This window comes from Pteropus medius, unplaced genomic scaffold, assembly GCF_902729225.1.
Source record: "Pteropus medius unplaced genomic scaffold, Ma_sr-lr_union100, whole genome shotgun sequence".
Classification (NCBI taxonomy): domain Eukaryota; kingdom Metazoa; phylum Chordata; class Mammalia; order Chiroptera; family Pteropodidae; genus Pteropus; species Pteropus medius.
In genome coordinates, this window is record NW_024340696.1 from 32,410,545 (window position 1) to 32,434,227 (window position 23,683).

Sequence of the window (23,683 nt, forward strand, 5' to 3'; positions counted from 1 at the left end):
GTGTTGTCTTTTAAAGTCACAGCGATCGTGTTTATAATAGAACATAGGCAGTGGTTTATTTTTTACTCAGAATTACAGTCATGTGTTTATGAAAGTTTCTGTGGAGTAGTAGTTCAGGTATGTTTGTAGAAGTTGTTAACATGAGATGGAGTCACTTTTTCATTTCATAGTGACTACAACCAAATGTATCAGTCTTTAAATATTTTGGAGTTTGTATAATTGGATATAAATATCTAGTAGTTGGTCTTTGTTTAGATGGAAATACTGCTTAATGTTTCCACGAAAGCAAAAGGTTGTAGGGTTGTGGGTTTTAATGTAAAATTTTATTTGCTTTCTGGTTTAAAAAAATCTTAGTAAAGATGATTTACATTCTGGATTCAGAATCTCCTTGATGTCTCCTATAGAGACTCCTTGCTCTTTTACATTGAAATTCAGATAAATGCACTGAATTCTAAATAAACTAGCTTTTAGGATTTTAAGGCTTCAGGCTTCTTAGCCTCATAGTACATGAAGTAATATATTTTGATATCTCAGAGGCTATAACATTGTAAATTTACTCATGTTAAAACTGTTCTATACTTTTTATACTTTTATTTGGGCTATATGAGCTATGCAATATTTAGTCATATGAGTATATATCTTTGTAGCAGTGATTTTCATGGAAGATTTCTGTTTCTAAAATCACATTTAGAAGAATAAGTTTATTAACCTATTATGTATTCATTCTAAAACATGAGTCCCAATTTTAAAATATAGTACTGTTCGCCAAGTATTTTCTGCTATGCATGGAAACAATTATTGCGTGTATTACATTTATTTATTTATTTATTTATTTATTTATTTATTTATTTTTAGGCGAACAATGGTCAGAAAACATTTGATTTTTGGAAGGATATAGTTGCTAGTATACAACACAATTATAAAGTGTCAGCTTTTAAGGGTGAGTAATGTCAAGAGAGACTTTGTAGTAGGTGTTTGTTAAATGCTCTGTGTCTAATGAATTACTTAGAAGTTACCTATTCTGCTATGTTCCTTAATTGGGATTTAATTTGCCCCTAAATATCACTATAAAGTTGGTACCATTTATCTTTTAAGAGTTCCTTTTGCTTCTGTGTTTTATGGCCATATTTGCCTGTATTCTAAGCTGTGCTGTCTTTTGCATACCTGCCAATAGGGTTGTTCTGTCTGTTCCCCAGAACTGAAGTTCTAGCTTTGCTGTTTCCTGGCTTGGGAATGTAACCATTCATGTAGTAGTTATAGACAGTTGGGAAAAGTGAAAATTCCATTCTCGCTGCTTAAAAAACCTGACTGGTTGAGCCAGAATAAGAGCAGATATCACTAACCTGAGCCTAGGGATTCATGGTTCTAGTCATAGATTTGCTTGGGTTACACAGATTACTTCTAAGGAATAGAGATGCCTTTATAGTAAGTTACCCTGGGGACTTCACCCAGACTGTTCTGGTTCAATCGATGGGCTAGTGGAGGCTCAAGAACAGTATTTTCCAGCCTAGAAAAATATTGCCTTTTGATCGACATAAAAATTGCTTGCCTTCCTTTTATGTAATTTTACCATCAAAATAATCCTAAATATTATGACTAAAAACATTTCAAGGCAACAAATAGTGACCGCAGAATATATGTTCAAATTAATATTTCTCTGCTTTTTTTCCCTCCCAGAGGAAAGTCATTGTTGTGGGGTGATTGTCTCACTTTTTTATGCCTAGCCACCAGCCCTTCACCCTGGCTTAGAGGTCACATGTGATTCTGAGGGTGCCTTTTCACTCTCTACACTGAGTGCTAGGGTATGTGGGAATGCCTGTCTCCAATAGAGAGGCATATCCATGACAACCATAAAGCCACCCACCATTTTATTGTTTTACTTTCTATTGGCTTTGTAAAATGAAAAGCCTTAAAAGAAGGGCTGACAAATGCAGATTGCTACTGTTAAATAAATTTCACATAAAAATCTATTGATGTTATTTTATTGCATTGTAAATAAGGAGTAGGTAAAACATTTCATGCTTTAATAAGTGAGGCGCAGCTTAAAAGTTTTAAACAGCAATATAAAAATACAGTACAGAGCATAAATAAATAATGTCTCTTCATTTCTAGGCAAATTTTGAAACCCTTGACATTAGTTATAATTTCACTGGAATGGGAGGCATAAGGTACATACGCTAGTGTTTTGTAAACCCGCAAAGTCATATTACATAAAATTCAGTGAAGGAATTAAAGAGATCAAATTAATCACTCTTGTGTTAAATAAATACAGTAGGTCAGACACCTACTCCCAAGTTGTGAATAGTATGTAGAAAGCTTTTCTGCAGTCACAGAAAAGTTCAAAAAGGTTCAGGACTAAAGAAAGCACCTTGCATTTCAGGTTAATTTTAACATACCATTTTGGATTTTTATGAGAGCTATAAAAAGTTCATATGCACCTCTGTATTTGAATAGATCTGGATGCACGGGGCCACATAAGCCTTCGAGTAATGCACCATCAGAAAGATCCTATGGTATACAGTGTCTTTTAAATTTGAATATTCAAGTATTTAAGTTCTTTAAAGTTATGAAACCTCCTAAATGTTTCCTAGAAGTTCTCCTGTTAGTTATTAGAAACAGGCTTATTTTAAAAGGAAATGCTGAGTTTCTGAAATAAAATTTATCATAATTTGTCATCACAGATCAGGGGTCTTTTTGGTAATCATTTTATATTATTTTAGCTTAAATTTTTAAACACTGAAAGGACTCCACAGAAAACTTTGAAGTCTTAGGATTGCTGACTAGAAATTTGAGAGTCTTCACGTATCGTTTACTATTGCTGCTCACTTTTTCAGGGGGGGAATTTGTTGGTCTGAAAGCTCAAATCTGTATTTTAGAAAATTAGAATGAGTCATATTTTTTTCAGCCTACCTTCATATGCATTTTGTGGGATGGGGTGAAGTTGAGGAATGCCTTTTCAAGCATATTTATGTTAGCTTGGTGGGAATATGCTCACATTGGAGCTACTAAGAATCCTGAGAAAGAGGAGTGAACATACTCAGAGGAATATAGGCCATTCGACTCAGCGTTGGGCAACTGGAGCCACACCTGGTCATTTTCTGTAAGGTCGATTATGGCGCTTCCCGAAGCCTGATCCAGGTAGCCCTTGGCGTATTCATCATAGGTGTACATTACAGGGGTGCCGTTCTTATACAGACCTACCCAAACATGGGTCCCTTTCACATGCACATGGTATGAGAAATAGTATATTCCTGGTATCCTGCAAGTGAAGATTCCAGTTCTTGGGTCATAATGCTGCTGCCTGTTATACAGAATCTTATCAAATGGGATGGGAGTACCTATTGCTGGGTAAGCTTTGGAGAGAATAACGGTGAAAGCAGACACAGGCATTCCTATTACACCCTGATTGGCACTAACCAGAGGCATCCCAGAAAGACTGGGCCTTTGGCCTGCCTTTATAAAGCCCTCAGGAAGGGCTGCCTGACCTGGGGGCCCTGGGGGCCCTGGGGGCCCTGGGAGACCAGGCGTTCCAGCATGGCCTCTCGGACCTGGAGGCCCTGGTGGCCCAGTGGGTCCATTGAGGCCCTTAGTCGCTATGCCAGCGGGGCCAGGAAGACCTGGAGTTCCTGGATCCCCTTTAGATCCAGGGAATCCTGGAATGCCTGGTGGCCCAATGGGGCCTCTGGTACCTGGTATTCCAGGAGCACCTCTTGGGCCAGTCTCACCGTTGTGTCCAGGCATTCCCTTAGCTCCTGCTGCACCTGCAGGGCCTGGGAGACCACGAGGTCCTTCCACTCCAGGGTCACCTTTTGGGCCTGGTAATCCTGGGTTACCCTTAGGACCACTGAGACCTGGTTCACCTGGGTACCCTGGTTTTCCATCTAGACCGGAGGCACCTCTTTCTCCTTTAGCACCTGGGAGTCCTGCAGGCCCGACTGGCCCCGTCTCGCCTTTGGGGCCTGGGATCCCATGGTTGCCTGGTATGCCCTTTGGTCCTTGGGGTCCCATATTTCCAGGGGGTCCATTCAGACCTGGCTCCCCAGGATGACCTGCTGGGCCTTGTTCCCCTTTAGCACCTGGACTCCCTGGAAGGCCGACAGGTCCCCTTTGTCCCTTCAGGCCTGGCAAGCCTGGTTTCCCAAAGCCAGGAGCCCCTGGGGGCCCAGCTATTCCTGGAGCCCCAGGATGACCTTTGGTTCCCGGAATCCCTGGCTGGCCTGGGGCTCCAGCGGCTCCTGGCTTTCCAATGCCTTCTGGTCCTCGTTCCCCAGGAGGACCTTGGGGGCCTGGTGGGCCAATTGATCCCCTTTCTCCTGGAAATCCTCTATCACCTTTGATCCCTGGCTGTCCTGGAAACCCATTTTCGCCTCTTTTTCCCATTCCAGGAGGGCCAGGTGGTCCCATGGGACCCTGAGGGCCTGGAAGGCCCCTCTCACCTGGGCGACCAGGAGCACCGTATCCAGTTTCCCCTTTCTGTCCGTTCATACCAGGAACTCCTGGTGCACCCTTTTCTCCAGGAAAGCCCCTGGGTCCCGGGGCTCCTGGGGATCCCTGTTGTCCAGGTTTTCCTGAAACAGAAATTCCAGCTGGGCCGGGAATTCCAGGTGGTCCCGGTGGGCCCCGTGGGCCTGGTAAACCAGCTGGTCCAATATCTCCTTTTGGTCCATATGGTCCTCTCTCCCCTGGTTTTCCTGGCAGTCCTGGCAAACCTGGCTTCCCAGTTCCTGGTGGTCCCGGTGGTCCTGGCAGCCCTGGCTCTCCTTGGGGTCCAGGACTTCCATAGCCTGGTTTTCCTGCTGGTCCAGATGGACCTGGGTGCCCTCGAGGTCCAGTAGGGCCTGGTGGACCTGGAATACCTTGCTCTCCTCTTACTGGTATACCTAAAAGACATGCCCAGTACACACACCCAGAGAGAGAGTTGCTTAGAAACGTTGAAAATAGTCATTGCTTCTTGAAATATGAATCATGACAGAACATTGCAGTGTCAGTCCATTTTGGCGGACTGTTCTTAAATGGTTTCAGATAATACATTTTATATTGTCCTAAAAAACAGTGCTAGAGAAGATGGTTTCACAAACCCATAGCTAACATAATACTTTCATTACATCTAATGATCCGTGAAAATAAGCTAGGATTTACAAATTCATCTAGAATAAGAGTGTAATGGAGGCAAATTTATTATGTTTATTTTGGGAAACTCATCTGTCTAGAAAGGAAAGGAAAAAAGGTGTGACAGAAAAGGAAGAAAAAGACAAGTGCAGAATAAATGAGTAAATATTTAAGAACTAGCACAACTTTCCATCACAAACACTATCCTATGAGACATAAATAAGAAAGGTCCTTAATTCTGATTTACATCAGCCATGGCCCTGCTGAGCACAGTTGAGATTTAAGTTGATTTTCTTTCAACCTCAGTACATACCATGAGCTCTTACATTCTCCATTATTGACTTAAAATTGAAACAGAATTAGAGAATTGGGCTTAATGGGAGAGTACATAAAAAGTGCTTATCTGACGTTTTCCTTGATAAATGCAAATAAATATTATTGATTTCATAGAGCTGTGGGTTCGTTTGAGCTATAACTACTTCTACTAATATAATAAACTTAAAAATCGCTTATTTATGAAGTGCTTGCAAGGTGGAAGTGCTATTGGGCCACGAATGTGGGGGAAGCACAGGGCACATCTAAGAGCTTCAGTCACACAGAGAATAAGACAAGTATACACGTGATAAGTGCTCTAAGAGGAGTCCACGTGCTGTTTTAGTCTTTCAGAGGTGAGATATAACAGCGTTGCTGGCATTAGGGTATACCATTAGGGAACTATTACCATGTCAAAGAATCTTTAGGCAGTAATCACCATAAGCATCTACATAAAATATCCATTCTTTCTCAGAATTCTTTAACAACTAGCAGAGATGGTAATTAAATTATATGATTTTAAGTATCTGGTTGCATATTTACATTAAAATCATCTTCTGTTTAATAAACTTTAAGAAACATAATTAGGATTTCTGCATATATTATTTAGATTCTCATACTATCAGAAAGTGGTTCATAGTAATGGTAGCTTTAGTAGATGTCACAGTAATCAAATAGTTTGGTCAAAACCCTGAAAATCACAATGACTTTTGAGCCACATTGTTTCTGTACAAAAATGGATAATATACTTAAACTCTATTTACCTAAATCTTTAATGGTTTTAAAAATCAAGATGAAGACTAAATTAGAATTAACATTAAATTAATTGAAATTATAAATTGAATTAAAAATCGAAATAAATGGAATTAAAAGTTGCTTTTGAAAACATTTTATGATTATAGTTCCCTTTATTAGTTGGTACATTATTATATTTTTAAGAATCTTTCATATTAATTAACTGGCATGTTAGAAGTAGTCAGCCAATAGTAGTAGCTAATATTATTCTCTTGGGTAGATATATTCCTGATGTTTGAAAAACATTTGGCGGTAAATGGAGTATCAAAAACAGAGCAGAATCATAAAAATAGATAACTGAAATAGGAAAATCATTTTAGACTTGGTTATCTTTATATTTTGCACTAATTAGGTTTATATTTCATTTCACAAATATTTAAATGTAGCTTTACCTACCTATGGATTTTCAGTAAAGGATATCAGGAAAAGGACTGAGAAAAATTAACTTATGGAAAAGATTTCGATATAGTAACAAATCTTGAAATTGACTTTAGTGTACATATATGATATCTACATATAAATTGGTATCCCAACATTGCAAATAGAATGAATAAATAAAAGATTTCTAAATGATTTGGAATAAAAGCATTATTTTTAAAAATGCAAACTATGTTAGATTGGGGTTTGCTTTAGAATCTTATAAAGATCATGTTCAAACTAAAAATAATTCTTAGTCTTTTTGGAAATCTGTTTAACTGTTAAAATAGAAGGGAAAAAAACAAGTCTTATTGAATATGACTGCATTAGACACCACATGAGACTAGAACGCCAAGGATAAAGTGATCTCTGTCACTAGAAATATGATATATTACGTGTGATATATACACATCAATTCAGTAATGTACCCTAATGGGTCCTGCACCTCTCAGTTGAAGAAAGAATGTGACTCCTTTTGTATCCTTGTGGGACAGCCCCTCTTTGTAGCTTGCCATCTGAACAAATTAGAGATTTGGGTGGTACTATCCTCAAGGAAAAACAATTACCTAGTAGAGACATTTCTTCAATGCCCACAAACTGAAATAGTGGTTGGTTGTGTCAGAATGTGCTACCCATGTGCCCAACAGCTGTGGAGTCCTCTGCAGCATAATTTTGTGTGTTTTGGCTGACCTCTCATTTAACCTGTGTTGAACGGATGTGTTTAGGAATTACATAGGCACTCTCTGTATTCTTAATAATTTATTGGTATAAATTGTGGGCTTTTTCTCTTTGTTCGGAACATTAATGCCTGCCAATGGATGATAATGTATTTGAGTTTCCACTTTGTATTACCAAGTAAGAGTAAGGTAGATTTAATAGTTAAAATACAACTTCTAAAATTTTCATTTATGAACTATATATATATATATATATATATATACACACATACACACACGTATATTTATATATATATATATATATATATATATATATATATATATATATATATATATATATATATATATATATACAAGATACCTATTATTCTGCAGAAATAGCCAAGATGATATAGTACATTAAGGTGGGAAGATAGAAATATTTTTAACCTTCTAAAAGTGATGCATTTTATTTTTAATTTAACACTGTTTCATTTATGATCTTGTAAACTATATAAAGTCTTAATTTATAATCATAAAGAATATAACCCAGTGCTGCCTGTCATAGCATTTCAGATTGCCATTTGTTGCTTTAAGTAGCAGGTTTCCTTAACTTTTATTCTTTCTTTCCTAACTTAATCACTTTCTCTTATTTTATTTGTATTGTGAGACATTCAAGAGTATCTGTTGTGCACCTGTGCATTTATTTTAAACTACCTTTCATGAAATATTTTAAATTTCAACTTTCTTAGACAATCCTCTAATTTGTTCAAAATGGTTGTCTCCAAAAACATAATTTTAAAGTTAATGGCCACCTGAAAATTATATAATTGTATTAACCAATGTTACTCCAATAAACTTAATTTTAAAAAATTAAATAAAGTTAATGTTGAATACCCTTAGCTTTAGTTGCAGGATAAAATATATAACTATAATGAAAAAATATTTTGGAAAGGAAATTTGAATTCCACGACCAATTCAGATTATTCAGTTTAATTCGGTAGATACTTTATAGGCAGTGTGTGTCAAATGTTATTACATAGAATTAGTGAATATAAACTCTAATCATTGCCCTTCTTTGAGGATCCGTTAGCACCTTGCATACATTATCTCAGTACTCTTACCGAAAAGGAGCCGAGAAAGCTGAACAGGTGAGGGGTAGATTCAAGAAGAAAGTTAAAACTTATCTAAGGTGACACCACCATCACTATAACAGGAAGATGGGAAGAGGGGTGGAGATGGAGAGGAATAATAGAAAAAACAGAAGTAGAAGTAACTGAAATAGTATAGTGGTAGAAGTAGAAGTACTAGTAGCAGTAGTGGTAGTAATAGCTAACACGTAAGCACTTTACACATATTATCTCATTTACACTTCATAACAGACCTTTGAGATAGTTATTCATTTTACAAATGCGGAAACTAAGGCACAGAGAGGATAAATAACTTACTTGAGATCGCATAGTCTGTGCGCGCTTAACTGTTAAACTATACAAAAATGTATAAAAATTATGAAAATTGCTGCTTCATTTGCCTATTAAATATCTTCAGAGGGTGTCAGATTTTATTTGATCATTAAGACTCAATTTTGTACATATTTCTGCTAGAAGAATAGGTTTTGAAAGCATGTTTTAAGTTTTTAGATATATAAACCTGTTATTCTTTTTGTACAATTGGCAATTATTTTTAATTAAAATATCTTGAACATGATTAATTTTTACTGGATTAATATTTTTAAATTATGAATAGTTATGCAAAAGCATCATTTGAGAAAAAATTTTCAGGCACAAAAGTTCTTAATATTCTTCAGGCATATCTTTCTACTATACTTATTGTGTAAAGGAAATTAATGTTCTTGAAAAAACCTACTTTTTTCACAAATCATTTTGGGCTAATTCTACAGTTTGAAAGTTATTTAAAACAACCAACTAGTTAACTGAGCAAAACATACAGTTCAGTTTACCTTTACTCTTTATGGCATAAGGAATGAAGAACTGTGTCTTGGTGTTGGATAGTGGGCCTTTTATGCCTGTAGGTGTTTGGTATCTCTCAGCATAAAACTCTCCATGAACCAAGTTCAAGAACATTAGCAGCAAAAGGGCTATTTGTGGCAGCATGTTCTCAGATGGATTCTGAAAAACAAAACAATAATTTCATACAACTTTGTTATTGACCTGTTATTTTTTTTTAATGTTACACAAGTGAATTCTCTATATAATTACCTACTTTTTTTTACCTTATCCTATGTATTTCGAATATATTCGATAAATTAATGAGTTATAATTTTTTTAGTTATAGTGTCTTAGTTTTGGAAACCACATTCAAGTAATCAAGTAAAACGGAAGTGATTTTAAAAAATCGTAATTGGATGTCTCTATTAAATAATTCAAGATCTTTGGCATAGATAAAAATATCCAATAGTTCAAATTTGGATTAGGGCATGTTTTTCCAAATCTGGTTTTATTAGGACTGTCTTTTATAGAGACTAATACAAATTAAACTTTCTGAGTGCATTTTAGTAGAAAACCACTTTTTAATCACAAAAATCCAAGTAGTTAATTCACTGAAGCTTGCTTCCAAGCAAGCTAACATGGAAATTCAACTGTGAGTATCGAGTCATAGACTTACCTGAGTGCTAGGAGTTCTGGAGATGATTTCTTGGAAGCTTTCTGAGCCCTTCTGTGCCCAGGTGAGCAATGCAGAAGATGCTCTCTCCAGAGCTGTCCTGCAGTATTTATACTGTTTTCCTCTTTCTACGTGAGGTTACCCTGAGCTTAAGCTCCTCCCTCAGAGATGGAAAGCACTAATTATGGTGGAAAGTTCTATTGGGCAGACAAACAAAATCAGGTTGGGTTGTCTTTTTTCCTTGTTTTCTTATTGAAAAATAAACTCTTTGTTTTAAATATATATTAATAGTTTTAACCATGCACCATCTTTTTCTGTGATTTTATTTTAGAAGTTATTAGTCAGATGTTTAGGTTAGTTCATGATGTGATGATACTACCCCCTTTATATTTTTAAAAAGCACATTCTTGTGTTATTTGGTTGAAAATATATTTGTTAGTATATAAAAGTAGGGGAAGATGTCTTTTGGAGGGGGGTGTGGATTTAAACCAGCATCTAAATTCCTCCATTATTACATAAAGCCATCAATGTGTCCACTGACGTTTTTAAATGTTTATGAAAATAGCTTACCCCAATTCTTCCTTATTTTTAGGCTTGAGATTGAAATGCAGTGGTGAAAATGTAGGTATGCTGTTTTGTATTTTAGTATAAGTCTTCAGAAGTTAATAAGAGATTTTAAATATGATAACAAATATTTCAAAAATTTTTTCGTAGTAAATATTTCAGTTTTTCCAGACAGAGGCAAGACATCCATGAAGTTGATAGTTAGCAATATAATTACCTCAAAGGATTTAGTTAGTTTATAGCACTATACTATGTTCAGTAAATGACTTCTAAAGATTTTATTGCTTAATTTTGGATTTTACTTTAGTGTTGCAGTACAAATTGCAAAACCCTTAAGTTGATAATGTCATATTATGTCTCTTTAAACAAGATCGTTGTGTTCATTTCAAAAGGAAAAGATTCTTCAAACTTTGCTTTCAGCTTTTTAAAATTATCATTGTCTTACCTTGTCATTTCCTTCAGGGATCTCGAATCAGCCCAATTAGAAATACTTTTTTCCTCAAAGATGAAGGTAAACATTATCATTGTCATTTTCAATGGTTAGTATTCTCTTTAACAATGCTAGGAGACTCTTAAATTCAGTTTTAGCATCTTAAAGAATCTACTAAAGACAGTAAGTTGAGAGGCCAAAATTTGTATCTTATTTTATGTACTTTTGTAGCTAAATCAGATCAACTATACAGTTGAAGTAGGTGAGAAGGAGCATTTCACATACAGGCACAGACATACCTTTTTTTTTTTTTTTTATCTCTGTCGAATTAAAATGGTAAGGACTCAGGATTGGTCAGTAATTGAAATAATTGACTAGCGCACAATTTAAATAAAAGTTTATTTTTCTTTTCCCTCGCATACAATTTTGTGTCTTTTAAACAAAGCCTTGTATAGCACCTTGTAGAAATGTAAATGGATAACATCTCACTGCCTCCCATTCTGTTCTCTTAACTCTCATTTTTAAATCTTTTATTGGTTGCCATATTAAAAATCTACATTGTCAAATATCTCTTTATATAATACTCATAGATACACATGAAATGTGGCTTTATGTCACTTCAAGTGATATTAAAATAATCGGAAAGTCTGTATTCTAATCATTCTTCCATCATTTGGAAATTATCTATGGAATAGCTTTTGTTATGATAATCTGTACTCCACTGTGTCTGTAAGAGACCACAAAAGGTAAGTAAGAGAAAATGGCCAGCTTCCATCTGCTTATGGTTCATTTGGACAAGATTTTAGAAAAGTAGGTGGAGTAACATTATGGATGCTCTTGAATGCTAGGCCGAAGAATTTGTTTTGAAAGGAATATTTGAAATACATATTCTAGTATTTTTATGCGTATGTATGGTTATACACACACACACACTTATTTGTTATTGAGATTGATACCCTTTAGATAACATTCATTTGAAAGTTAGATTAATTCTCAGCTCTTCATAGGTACCATTGTACATCTGCATAAACTGTTCAGCAGTGGCTACTCTATTTTCAGAGATTTTCACTATAATCTTTCTAGGTGTCTGTTTTTTTCATCAATGCAATGCAAAATTGGACAAGGTTTTTAAGCTCCTCCCAGCTTTAACCCATTTCTCGTTTGCCCTGAGAATACTCGCTGGTGGCACTTGGACCAGCAGCGTTTACTGTAAGATAACTCGCGGATTACAGCCCTAACTTTACCCCCAAAGTTTGCCATAAAGTATTTTGCTTTTATTGTTATTCTTTCATTGCTCTAGTATATCAATAGTCTTTGGAAACATGACGTCATTCTATTTATAGCATTGTGTTTTTAGTAGTGATGTTTCCATTTACAAAATATAGTAATTCTTGATCGCTGAAAATGTCAAATCAAATCCTAGAAAACGGAGCATTCCTACGCGTGATGTTAAATTAATGCCGTTTTTTTTTTTTTCTAAAGGGGAAATGGGTTAAAATTAGATTGTTCTGGTGCTTGAGGTATTCTGCTGTTCTCCATGGTCAGACAGTGGGTAGGCTTGGCTCCATTCAGTACTTATTAAAGACAAAATCCATACCAGGTGGTCATATGCCTTCTTTTGGGCATATGTAAATATATGTGGGTATTTGTCATTCTATATTCCCCCTTTGACTTTGGAAAATGTGGTGTTTTATTGAATAAGCCTTGGATGTTCAACCCTTTTTGCAAATAGTGTACTTATTTCAGCACAGAGAATCTGACTACTGTTTGCTTTGTTAGTCACATAAGAGGCATGGTCTTGTCCAAAACAGATTGTAGAATCAGAATATTTGCTAGCCACACCCCACCCAATTGTGTATTTAAAACTATTTTTATTCTCAGAGTTTACTTGTAGCTGTTTGAAGTGACTAGTCTGTGGCTTTATGATGAAAACCCATTCCACTTAAAACAGAGAGCTATGCTTTTTAAACTCAGTAACTTAAGTGATTTTTTAATATTAAATATGAATGATTTTTTACACATCTAACATTTAGCTGCTATTAAACTCACCTATTCATTTTCACTTCCCGGGGTCATTCATTAATTCACCAGCTATTTCTTGAATACCACTTATGTGTCAGGCATGGAAATAAAAACTAGATGAATAATGTATTAAATACCATAAAGCCTATACCTTTATGGTATTTAAACAGTGGTTCTCAACCTTTTCCCTACTCTCACAGTCCTCATGGATATTACAGATTCCTTCAGTCTTTGAGGTTCATTAAAATAGTGCTGGTTCAGAGTCTATATTTTGAAAAAGCTCCGCAGGTGATCATGATGGATTCCTAAGTTGGAATGTCTTAGTCCAATATCAATTCTATTACCAGCTTGTTAATATTAGCTACATAATTTTTTGTTCTTTTTGTTCATATGGTTTCTAACTTTGTCATAGAAAATGTCTTTTATAGAAATAGAGAACATAGTTAAAATGAATGCCCGTATACCCATCATGCAACTCAAACTACTCTCAACTCATTGCTAATCAATCTTTCTTCCATTCACCACTCCTCAATATTTTGAACAAATCTCGTATATTGTACCAATTCACCTGTGAATATTTTAGCATATTTCTCCAGAAGATAAAGAGTCCTTTTTCTTTAAAACAATATCTTCATCATACCTAAGAAATTAACTATTAATGTTATTCAATGCTTTAGTATATGTTCAAATTTTCCCAATTATGTGTGTATACACACATTGTACACACACATTTTCATATATGTAAATATACAAATATAAACATAGTTGCACACAAACATATATATCGTATAGATGTATACACACATAATACATATTCATATGTATTTTTATTGATTTATTGTTTGTTCAAATAAGGTTCATGAATTATCCCTAATTGATAGGTCCCTGTAAACGTAGGTTCTAATCCATGTCTCTTTTTCCCTCTGCAGTTTATTTGTTGAAAAGCTAGGTCATCTATCTCCTACAATTTTTTACAGTTTGGATTTTATCATTTAAAATACTTTTCTGTGCCTTTTATTTCTTGTAAATTGGTAGTTAGATCTAGAGATTCAGTCTCATTCAGGTTTGAGATAAACACACACACTCACTCACTCACTCACTCACTTTTCACACAAATACTTTTTTAGCAGAAATACTTTATTGGCAGTAGTGTGTATTTCAATCAGAAGGCCTTTCCTTGTTGGTTGTCTCTCTTTCTGTGATGTTAGTAGGCATCGATCATTACCTAGACATTGATTCTATTCTGCCTTTGTTTATTAGCTAGAACATTTCTACAAAGAAAAACACTCCTTCATTAACTATGTAGTTACCCTGAAGTACAGGTAGTATAGAAAAAGCAGATAAATACCTTCATCAATATTTAAAACAATAAGCTTGTTTCCTGGCATCCTCCAGAAGTGGCGTAGGAGGGTGTTTGAGTATCATTATAAACTCATGGATTTAAACATGTCTTATGTGTTTCGATCATGGCAGTTATTATTCTTGTTATTGCTCAGAGTTTTCCCCATCGTTGCTCAGCAGGCACTTTATAATATCAGCTCATGAATCCTTTTGACATTTCAGTAATCTTTTATAGCTTATTTTTCTTCTAGTATTTTGCACTTTTCCTGGCCCAAATCTGTAATCAGGGAGTCTTGGTTCCTTTTATGGGAAATAGAGATTAGAGACCACAGTCTGTGTGTCTGGGTCCGAGGGAGGGAGGTCATTGTGGACAAAGTTAGGAAGTTTGTTCATGTAATGTTAGTTTACTACGAAAGACATCATAACTTCATACTGATGCATGTAGTTCACTTTTAGGCCCCCTGGATGTATACATAATGACCTCAAATTTGTATGTGTAGCTCCTTAGTTCCATGCTAAAAATCCCAGTTCTCATGACGATGATGAAGTTATTCATTTGCTTTATTTCTTAATACTCAATAACAACACTGAAATTCACACCACAGTATTGGAAACAATTAAGGATTATTTTTGTAATTCTTTTTGTGTTACCACTAGAGCTATATAGTCAAATTACCATGTTTAAAGTCAGTTGAAATAACTTATTTCAGTGTACTAATGCTACCCTCTCAATTTACTGTTCCTTTGGTATGCTGATAAATGTTTAAGTTGCTTGGGAATGAGGGAGATGTATTTGTTGATATCCATGGAGCAGATACTCCCACCAGAGCCAATTTCGAGCTACCAAGGTAAATATATCTAGCTTGTAAAACATCAGAACATTTACCAAGAAACAGTACAAGCTAGCTCCAGCATACCTTGCATATTTCCCAAGTCACATTTATAAAACGGAACATTCAGAAAAGTTTGGCTTCTGTTACTGATCTACCCACCCTGTGTTTCATACTCCTTCTATAAGTAACTGCTTTTTAAAAAAATTTTTTAGGTTTATGCTATTATTTTTTAGACTAGATATTCATATCTCCTTCCAATTTCTTAGATAAATGTCATTATAATATACATAGTTTATTATACCCTTTTTTACGTAATAGTTTATTTTGGAGAGCATTGCATAACATTATGTAAAGATGGTCCACATTCCTTTTGTACAGCTGTATAGTACTCCATTATATGACTGTACCATTGCTTTTTAGCCTTTTCCTTATTGATGGTCATCTATATTATTTCTTCTCTTCTGCTAATACAAATACTACTATAGTAGATAATTGTGCATGTATAGATATTTTTGCCTGAATGTCTTTGAGAGAGATTCTTGGAACTGGGATTCATGAGTCAAAGATAAATGCATATGTAATTTTGTTATGTATCATTAAATTCTCCTTCATAGATGTTGTATCATTTTGTATTTCCACCAGTAATGCGTGACAGTGTCTGCTCCCCTACAGGTCCTCAGCAAGATAGATATGTTATTGAGATTTTTGCCCATTTTAGAGGTATAAATTGGAATCTTGTTCTAGTTGTAATCTTTGTTTTTCTTACACATGGTAGAGCATCTTTTCATAAAGTTAAGACCTTATTTCTGGCCCACTTTTCCTGTAAATGTTCTATATCTTAGGATTGTAAACTTCTTTTCTGTATTATAGTTTGTATATGTTTTCCTCCAGTTTGTCATTTGTCTTTTTAGTTTGCTTATAAGGATTGTTTTTTAAATGCAACATTTTCTTGTAAGATACATAAATTTTCAATTCAGAATATTATTGTTCTTTTATAGACTTAGAGCTCTAAGGGATATTAAGGATCATCTAGAGCAGTCATTTCATTCTTCAGATGCAGAAATTAGTTTCTCTTTCATGAATATCTCCTTCCCTAAGGTTTAATCAAGTTAAATTTCGGAAGTGAAGAGCCGTCGGTGCGAGAGCCCATTGAGGGAAAACACCACCAACTAAACTAACGTGTTTATCTCCTTACCCAAGCAGGATACTGATTTTCCTGTTCCTCTAATCCTTCAGTCTTTTAGCAGTGGAAATGGGAAAAGTGCCCAGAAATTTAATTATGGCACTTGGAGAGCCACAACTTCCACCACCAACTAGTTGCCTCATTCCTCTTGAAAAAAAAAAAAAAAAGGCTTAAAAGGACATTCGTGGGTGATATTACAGAGCCCAGGAGCTAAAAATGACCTGTTTGTGTAAATAGTTATCTGTGGTTTAGTGGTTAGATACTTGCTGAGGGTTTGAAAGGAGAAATTCATGCATAAAAGCAGGTGTTTATGAAAACCCCTGAAACTTCAGGCCAAGTCAAGAAAAACTGGGAGTCATTTAAAAAGTTTAAACAAGGGCTTTATATTCTATTTTCTATTACATATAAACTGCTACATTACTTAAAGAACTCATAGTTTTGTGCCCCAGGTGCTTAATGACATCACTGTCTTTCCATAGAAACCTGCCCAGTTAAAAATATAGAGCTACTTGGCCCCTTGACCTGAAAGCTTCAAGGATTTTGGCCACCCAACAGGTTCTCAGCCATTTAAATGTGTTCTTACTATATTTACAAGTTCAGCCTTCACAAGACACAGTGTCTGCTAAGTTGGAAGGAGATATTAGATAGAGAGTTAAAGTGTTGATTGGGGTAGTCATAAGGTGACACTTTTTATTTGAATCTCTTTGCTTCCCGTTATACTTCAGAACAACTGCACAATCGCCAGGTACAGTGAGTACGAAGTAACTAGAGGGTAAGAAGCACTGTGTTTGCAGGTGACAACACAGGTCACCAAAAAATCCACCCTCAAGACTGATGCTCATGCAGCTGTTAACTTGCTCATATTAACAATTAAAATACGTCCCTGAGTTTTCAGTTTAAGTAATGCTGGGCCCTAGTCTGCCTAGCTTTTGTTCCCCTGTATGGAGAATCCTCAATGTGGGATTCTCAACTGCAGAGAGTTTGATGGTTTTTAAAAGAAAGACACAAGCTGTTTATAAGTTGATTTATAATTTAATTTCCCTTATAATGTATCCTAGGTAACCTTTAACCTACTTCTTCAAATGCAAATATTTCTTTTTATTTAATATGTTCAAAATAACTCAACTTTGACCTAATGATTAATCTATCTTCAGTTCACTCCTGCCTTTCAAATGGAATAATCATTTTTGAGTTGTCAAATACAGCATAAAGAACTTAAATGTCATACGATGGTATTGGTACCAAAAGCCTTAAAATACATTTTAAATTTTGAATTATCCTATTTTAAACTAGGACTAGCATGTTCATCAAAGAATCTTCTTTCCGAATTTAAGTAAGTTTAGTATTGTGTGTATAAAGTTTCATTAATAACACTTATTAATTTTGAGTTCATAGCAGTTTCATTATTTGTGTTGAGTATTTAGACCAGATTTCTGAGTGCAGCTAATGGTGTAGCATTGGAATCTATGATTTTGTAAAGAGCAGAACTAGTTTACATATACTATTAGAATACATTTATGATTTCATTTTTGGATCTTCGTATTTGTATAGAATTTTATATTTAGCATGAGTTAAAAATGACAGGGGATTGTCCTTGATTACAGCTCTCATGTTAATAAGTATTTGGATATTTCCCATTTTTGCCTCCAGTACTAGTTTTGGTTCTAGTTCCTCCATAATCCTTGATTTCTCACTTTGGTCAGTGTTAGTTTATAATTGCTTTTTAATTTTGCAACCAGTATGATTTGTATAATTGCAGCCAAGAAAAACTTTTAAAGGTTAATTTTAAAAAAGCATTTTGATCATATATGACTGATAAAATAGTACAGTTATAAAAATAGATGCATGCTTATAACATATAGCACAACTATAAAAAAATACAGATATAGTGAGGAAAGAGAATTGTTTGGCAGAAATTCTAGTAGGAGAATTTAGGAGGGAAACTTTAACTTTTGCAGCCTGTGGGAAACAATTGATCTTAACAAATATGAGTTGTTTTGGGTTTTGTTTTGTTTTTTTCTTTTTTAGAGGGGGCAGCTTTCAGTCTAATAGTAATAATGTGTGGGTTATTAACTTAAAGGATCAAAATTCTGTGTTATTTGATACAAATGTTGGTTAAACTCATGTAGATTTTAGATAATACAATTATAACGTTTTTAATAATACCATTTAAAAGCTGGTTCCACAGTAATACTGAGAAATAACTGTGTTCGAGAACCATCTACTCTTAGACTATTTTACGGTCAGTGCTGACACAACAACATTCTTGTACATTTTAATGTGTATTCTGTGTCATGGTATAGCAATATTGAACTGCTTTTAAAATGTACTTGACGTGCTACTGTTGATAAATTTATTAGAATTTTAAAGAACATTTCACATGGCGGTGAAGAGCACTTCCTTTTAAATTTAACTTTTTAACATTTTAGGATCTGGTTTTTCAGTTGAAAAGTGCACATGTAGGGTGTATTTATACACTATGGTTCTTTAGATATTCTTATGCTGGGAAGAAGGAAATAGAAATTTAACTTCGTTTCTTTTGCTTAAGAGACATTAGAAATATTAAGTCATCTTTTTCAAGGTGAGGGCCATTTGTATAAAAGTTGTCTGTCTTTGAGGCCCTAGTAGGGCACTTGGGTGTTCTGTGGGTCATTTCTTAAACAACATTCTGTGATTATCACTCTGATTAGATCTGATTCAACTTTGTCTTCAAATTGGATTTGCATTTATTGAGCATCTTCATGTGTCACGTACTTTGCTTTTCTCATTTGACCCAGAAGAACCTTATCTGATAGATATTATCACTCTTAGTCTGTACGAAAGGAAACTGAATGAAGCCAGAAGTTAACAAATTGCACAGGTTCAATAAGCCAGTAGGTGGCAGAGCAGAGAGTTCAGAAGCCAGGTCAAAGACAACCTTAACATTTTCCATAAAAGCAGACAATCAGGTATTTTTTTAAAATACCCCTCTTTCATGTAACTTCCTTGATTGTTACTTAAATTAATCAACTTCTGCTCAAGTTCCATCCCATGTAGTTGACGTGCTAATGTAGTTGTTTCATTGGCTCATATACCTTCTCAGGGTTGAAGTACCTGCTTTGCTCTTCTGGTCGCATTGTGCCTATCGTCTGTTTCTGCTTTACGTCATTGCTTTCCACAGTTTTCAAGAACAAGGACTCCTTTTTTCAATAATTAAAATTGGGAAAACTTTGATAGATGTTTATAGTATATATAGTTATTTTCTACGAAAAGCATAGAATATTAACACAATGAACATATATGTTTCTGCTACCCAGATTAAGAAACCTACATTACCCTTACTTTTGAAGCCCCTATGCATACCTCCCTGGCTGCATTCCCTGTGTCTCCATGTAGGTAACTGTCCTTTTTGTGTCTATGATTCCTTCATAGAAGGTATACCCTTCCACATCTTGCCTCCCAAAACACATACATACATATCCCATAATAACTTTTTTGTTGCATGCTTTTACATTTTATTTGAAAGGAATTATACTGTGTGCGTGCTTCTGCAGCTTGCTTTTTTGATGCAACTTTATGTTTTTGAGATTTACTCATATTGATGTCTGTGGCTGTTCTTAATTCATTTTTCACCGCTGTATAGTTTTTCATGGTATGAGTACATCAGAATTTATTTGTTCATCTACTGATGGATATTTAGCTTATTTTTATTTGTTTATTGTTAAAATGCTGCATTAAACATTTTTATACATGTTTCCTGACTTACCTGCAAAAAAAATTTTCCTAGGAAGTATTCTTAGGCATAGAATATTAAGTGTACATATTTTCTGCTTTACTGGCTAATGCCAAGTTGTTTGCTAAAACCATTTTGTGTTTTACCAGCAGAGTAGAAATTACAACCACTTGCTGTCATCTAAATTTTAAGGTTTGGCAATCACTAGTTGGAAAATGCTGTCTCTTTAGATTTGTTTTTGTATATTCCTGATTTCTAATGAGGTTGAGGATATTTTCATATGTTTAATGGCCATTTGTGTGTACTCTTCTCTCTAATGCCTGTTTGTATCTTTATTAATTTTTTCTTGGGTTGTATTTTGTTGTTATTGTTGACTTTTTAGCATTCCTTATGTCTTTTGCATTTTGATTTTAGTTATATGTGTTGCAGATATATGGCATCTTAAATATTGCCTATTGCTATCTTCCATCCAAGAAAGACTCGAAGCCATTGTATATTCTAGAAAAGACCTGGCAATTCTCTGCATGATGGTACAGAATGTTTCACTAAATTTTTCTTTTTGACTTTCCTTTCTTTAATGAAGATAGGTTATAGTTCTTTTTATAGAATTTGCAATTCTAAATTTATTTTCAAAGGTGCTACATTATCTATAATTAGTGGAAGCTTATAGTCAGCATTCGAATTCAAGTCAAAGTTATTTTCTTATACAATATAATTAGCATCACAATTTCTTTATTGGAGTTTTCAACAGGAGAATATTTCCAGTTGAGGATTATGATTAGCATTTAATTACTGAAAAACCTTGCACAGGGTCCTGATTGTTTTAGTAAGTGATTTTTCTAAGAAAAATGGTATAAATATGAAATACTTCTAGTTTAGAAAATATATAGGAATTCCTTGTTTGCATAAAATTTTAAAGTTACTTGGATGAAAACTCAAGAGATTTGTTACCTCTCATTTTTATTTCATAGCCTATTTGTAGTGCATGATACAAATTGAAATGATGATAGGATATTATTTTTATTACTTTTATATTTGTAAAACTGTGGGAGCTAAATGGATACCCTCTCTAAAAAATGAAACTAATATTAGTACGGTTCACAGGTGTTCCATTTTATTTTTCAGAATTTGTAGAACTAATTTTAGTAACTTTTTTTTAAAAGACAGGAATACCACAAACTTATTAAACACCATTTTTGCTTTTTTTAAAGCTAAAAAAATGTTACGTGTGCATATTCTTAGAAAAAAAAGTAGTAGTAGAGGTTACATTAAGTTGAAAAAAAATACTTTTAATAACATAAAAACCGAGACCACATACAACCTAATTTTGCTACTAAAAAAAATCTCCTGCTTAGTTTCAGATTTATTTTATATTAAATTATTTTATATACTGCCAGTGCTAGTTCCACTCTTAAACTCATTTTCAGTCTTAAAACATGATAAATGAGTTTGTAACTTGCTTCTGATAATTTTGTTGAAATTTGTTGGAATCTGAAAATAAACATATACAAGAAAATGAGATCCTTTATTTACAAAGTGTGGTGAAAACTAAGTTTTGTGCTTATAGTAAGAAATATTTCAGCATCCTGGGCATCCTGATAGAATGACAACTCAGAGAGGTTCATGTTAGTGGCTTAGAGGTAAGCAGGAAGGAATCAGTGAAATAAATGTATGGCATTCTCCCAACTTTGAAAAATGTAATTTGGCATTCTTTTCTTGTTTCTCTTCATTTCTTGCTGTCTTCTACAGACTGCTGAAGATAGGCTTCCGTATTTACCAGCTCTAGGAGACATTTTCGTGTTCTAAAGACCTTGGTTCCATGTGTCCCAGTTTCCTCACACATGTCAGTCTGAGTATGAGGAAATCAAGCAAATGCCCCAAATACCTTTATTAACTATTCTCTATTTATGTTTCGTGGTGGGAAAGTTGGTGGATAATAACATAGATATTCTGCTTTACATCTTATTTGGAAAAGGCTATGGTTCTGTCATATACATTTTGATATTACTGTGAAATCCTAGAGATGGGATTTTGTTATTTTGAATAATACTTAGAAGTAATAACAAAATGACTGACACTTTACTCATATTACATTTTTCCTCTGACATGGCTAATCTTTGAAGGAATTGTTACTAGTATAGATAACAGTAGGATTAGTGCTGCATTTTCCCACCTTTTAAATTTTTTTGTTCAGAATGAATTTGTTCTACTACTTATAGATTTTTTTTCCTATGGAAACTGCCAACAAGTCATGGCAGTCCTTTAGCCATGGTTAATGAATGGGAATCTGTCATTTTTTTTATGGCTATTAATCAGCATTTTGTGGTGCCACATATTTGGGTGTTAGATATATATACATGTATATTTTTTAAGGCAGGTTATCATTTTATGGATAAGCCTAGGAAATAAATCCCTCAAAAAATTAACTATAGTAATTCATTTTATTATAATCAAATCAAGAAAGGTTATTACTAAGCGTCATTAACTACAGCATGGCTGAATTTGTAGAGGTTGATTGTGATGTGTTTTCTCTATTAAGAATATCTTAAACCTTTTTACAACTTGAGAAGAAAAAAGATTAGGAGTTCTTTCATTGTGATTTTCACAGAAATAAATATGGTCATTTGATTTTTTTTATAATGAGGATATCCATAGCTCATTTGTTACTGATATTGGCCATTCTGCATTTGCATATTTTAATTTCTAAGGCTTTATATAATTGGAATTTTTTTTGTAACTGAAAATATGCATACGAACATTTATTCTTGTTACAACATTAAAATGTAAACTTAAAGAAAGAACACTAACTTCCATTCACATACACTGAGCTGCTAAGTATTTTTCTTGAACTTGGTATTCCTAGTTTTCCATATGACTTTAAATATGATTCTAAATATAGAATTCACATATTTAGATGTGTTTAAATTAACCTTGATTTCCAATAAGCTAGTAAATGGACTCCTAGAGTTTATTTGTAATCCATACCAGCCTTTGGGATGACTATTTCTTAGACTGTACAACAGTAATATAATCTTTAAGAGGACTCTGTGTGATAACAGGAAGTAAACTAGAGTGGTGAGTCAATGATTTGTCCCTGATGACTTTCAGCTAGTTCACCATATCCCAGCCACTAATATGCATGATAGGAGAATGAGATCTCTGTTTGGCATATAGTTCAGAATGAGACTTTTTTAAACAAGAGATCTTAGACTGACAGCATTGACTGACTGTTCTTTGTACAACTTCGTTGAAAGTTATTGGATTTGTTTTAAAATATGCTAGTTGCCAGCAGTGGGGACATGATCTGAGGGAAAGGATTTGCCTAGAGTATGATGCTGAAATATTCTCAGAGTGAATGAATGTAGATATTCAGAGATTTGAGTCCAGTATATAGTTAAAAAGGAATAAAGCAAATAAAGTTATCCAGGCTGCAGAAAGACATTGGCTGTGTACTTTTTGAGTATGTGACATCACCCTGTGATTCTAGATAGCTTGCTAAATGGACTCGATCCTACTTTGACCTGTGAAGTTGAAATAAAAGGGACAAGAAGAAATTTCTCTGAAGCTACATGGTGTAATTATGAAGGGGAAAAGAAATCTCTTTGGGTTAAAGCAAGGAAAATTCTTAGCTAGACACTTGGAAACTTTCTCCTTAAAGAAAGGAAGTATGTGCCAAGGATGAGGGGA

The 23,683-nt window shown here is 34.4% G+C and overlaps 2 protein-coding genes across 4 annotated transcripts in view; one reads left to right on the forward strand and one right to left on the reverse strand.

The window, feature by feature from the left end:
- Positions 1-23,683, forward strand: part of NT5DC1 (5'-nucleotidase domain containing 1) — a 110,517-nt gene that overhangs the window by 13,854 nt on the left and 72,980 nt on the right. The window contains exon 6 of one of the 2 annotated variants that reach the window (XM_039870757.1): positions 856-940. The exons of the other annotated variant lie outside the window; for it this stretch is intronic. Within the exon in view, the coding sequence (XP_039726691.1) occupies positions 856-940 (85 nt within the window). The remainder of the gene's footprint in view (positions 1-855; positions 941-23,683) is intronic. 2 annotated transcript variants of the gene reach the window in all.
- The window catches only part of COL10A1 (collagen type X alpha 1 chain), a 34,272-nt gene continuing 12,555 nt past the window's right edge, over positions 1,967-23,683 (reverse strand). The window contains exons 1-3 of one of the 2 annotated variants that reach the window (XM_039870756.1): positions 9,915-9,991; positions 9,250-9,418; positions 1,967-4,880 (exon numbers count right to left, since the gene is read on the reverse strand). In XM_039870756.1, coding sequence (XP_039726690.1) covers positions 2,992-4,880; positions 9,250-9,403 — 2,043 coding nt within the window. In that variant the 5' untranslated portion in view covers positions 9,404-9,418; positions 9,915-9,991 and the 3' untranslated portion in view covers positions 1,967-2,991. Of the gene's footprint in view, positions 4,881-9,249; positions 9,419-9,914; positions 9,992-23,683 lie in introns of those variants that run through there. The other variant, XM_039870755.1, reaches the window with a different exon arrangement.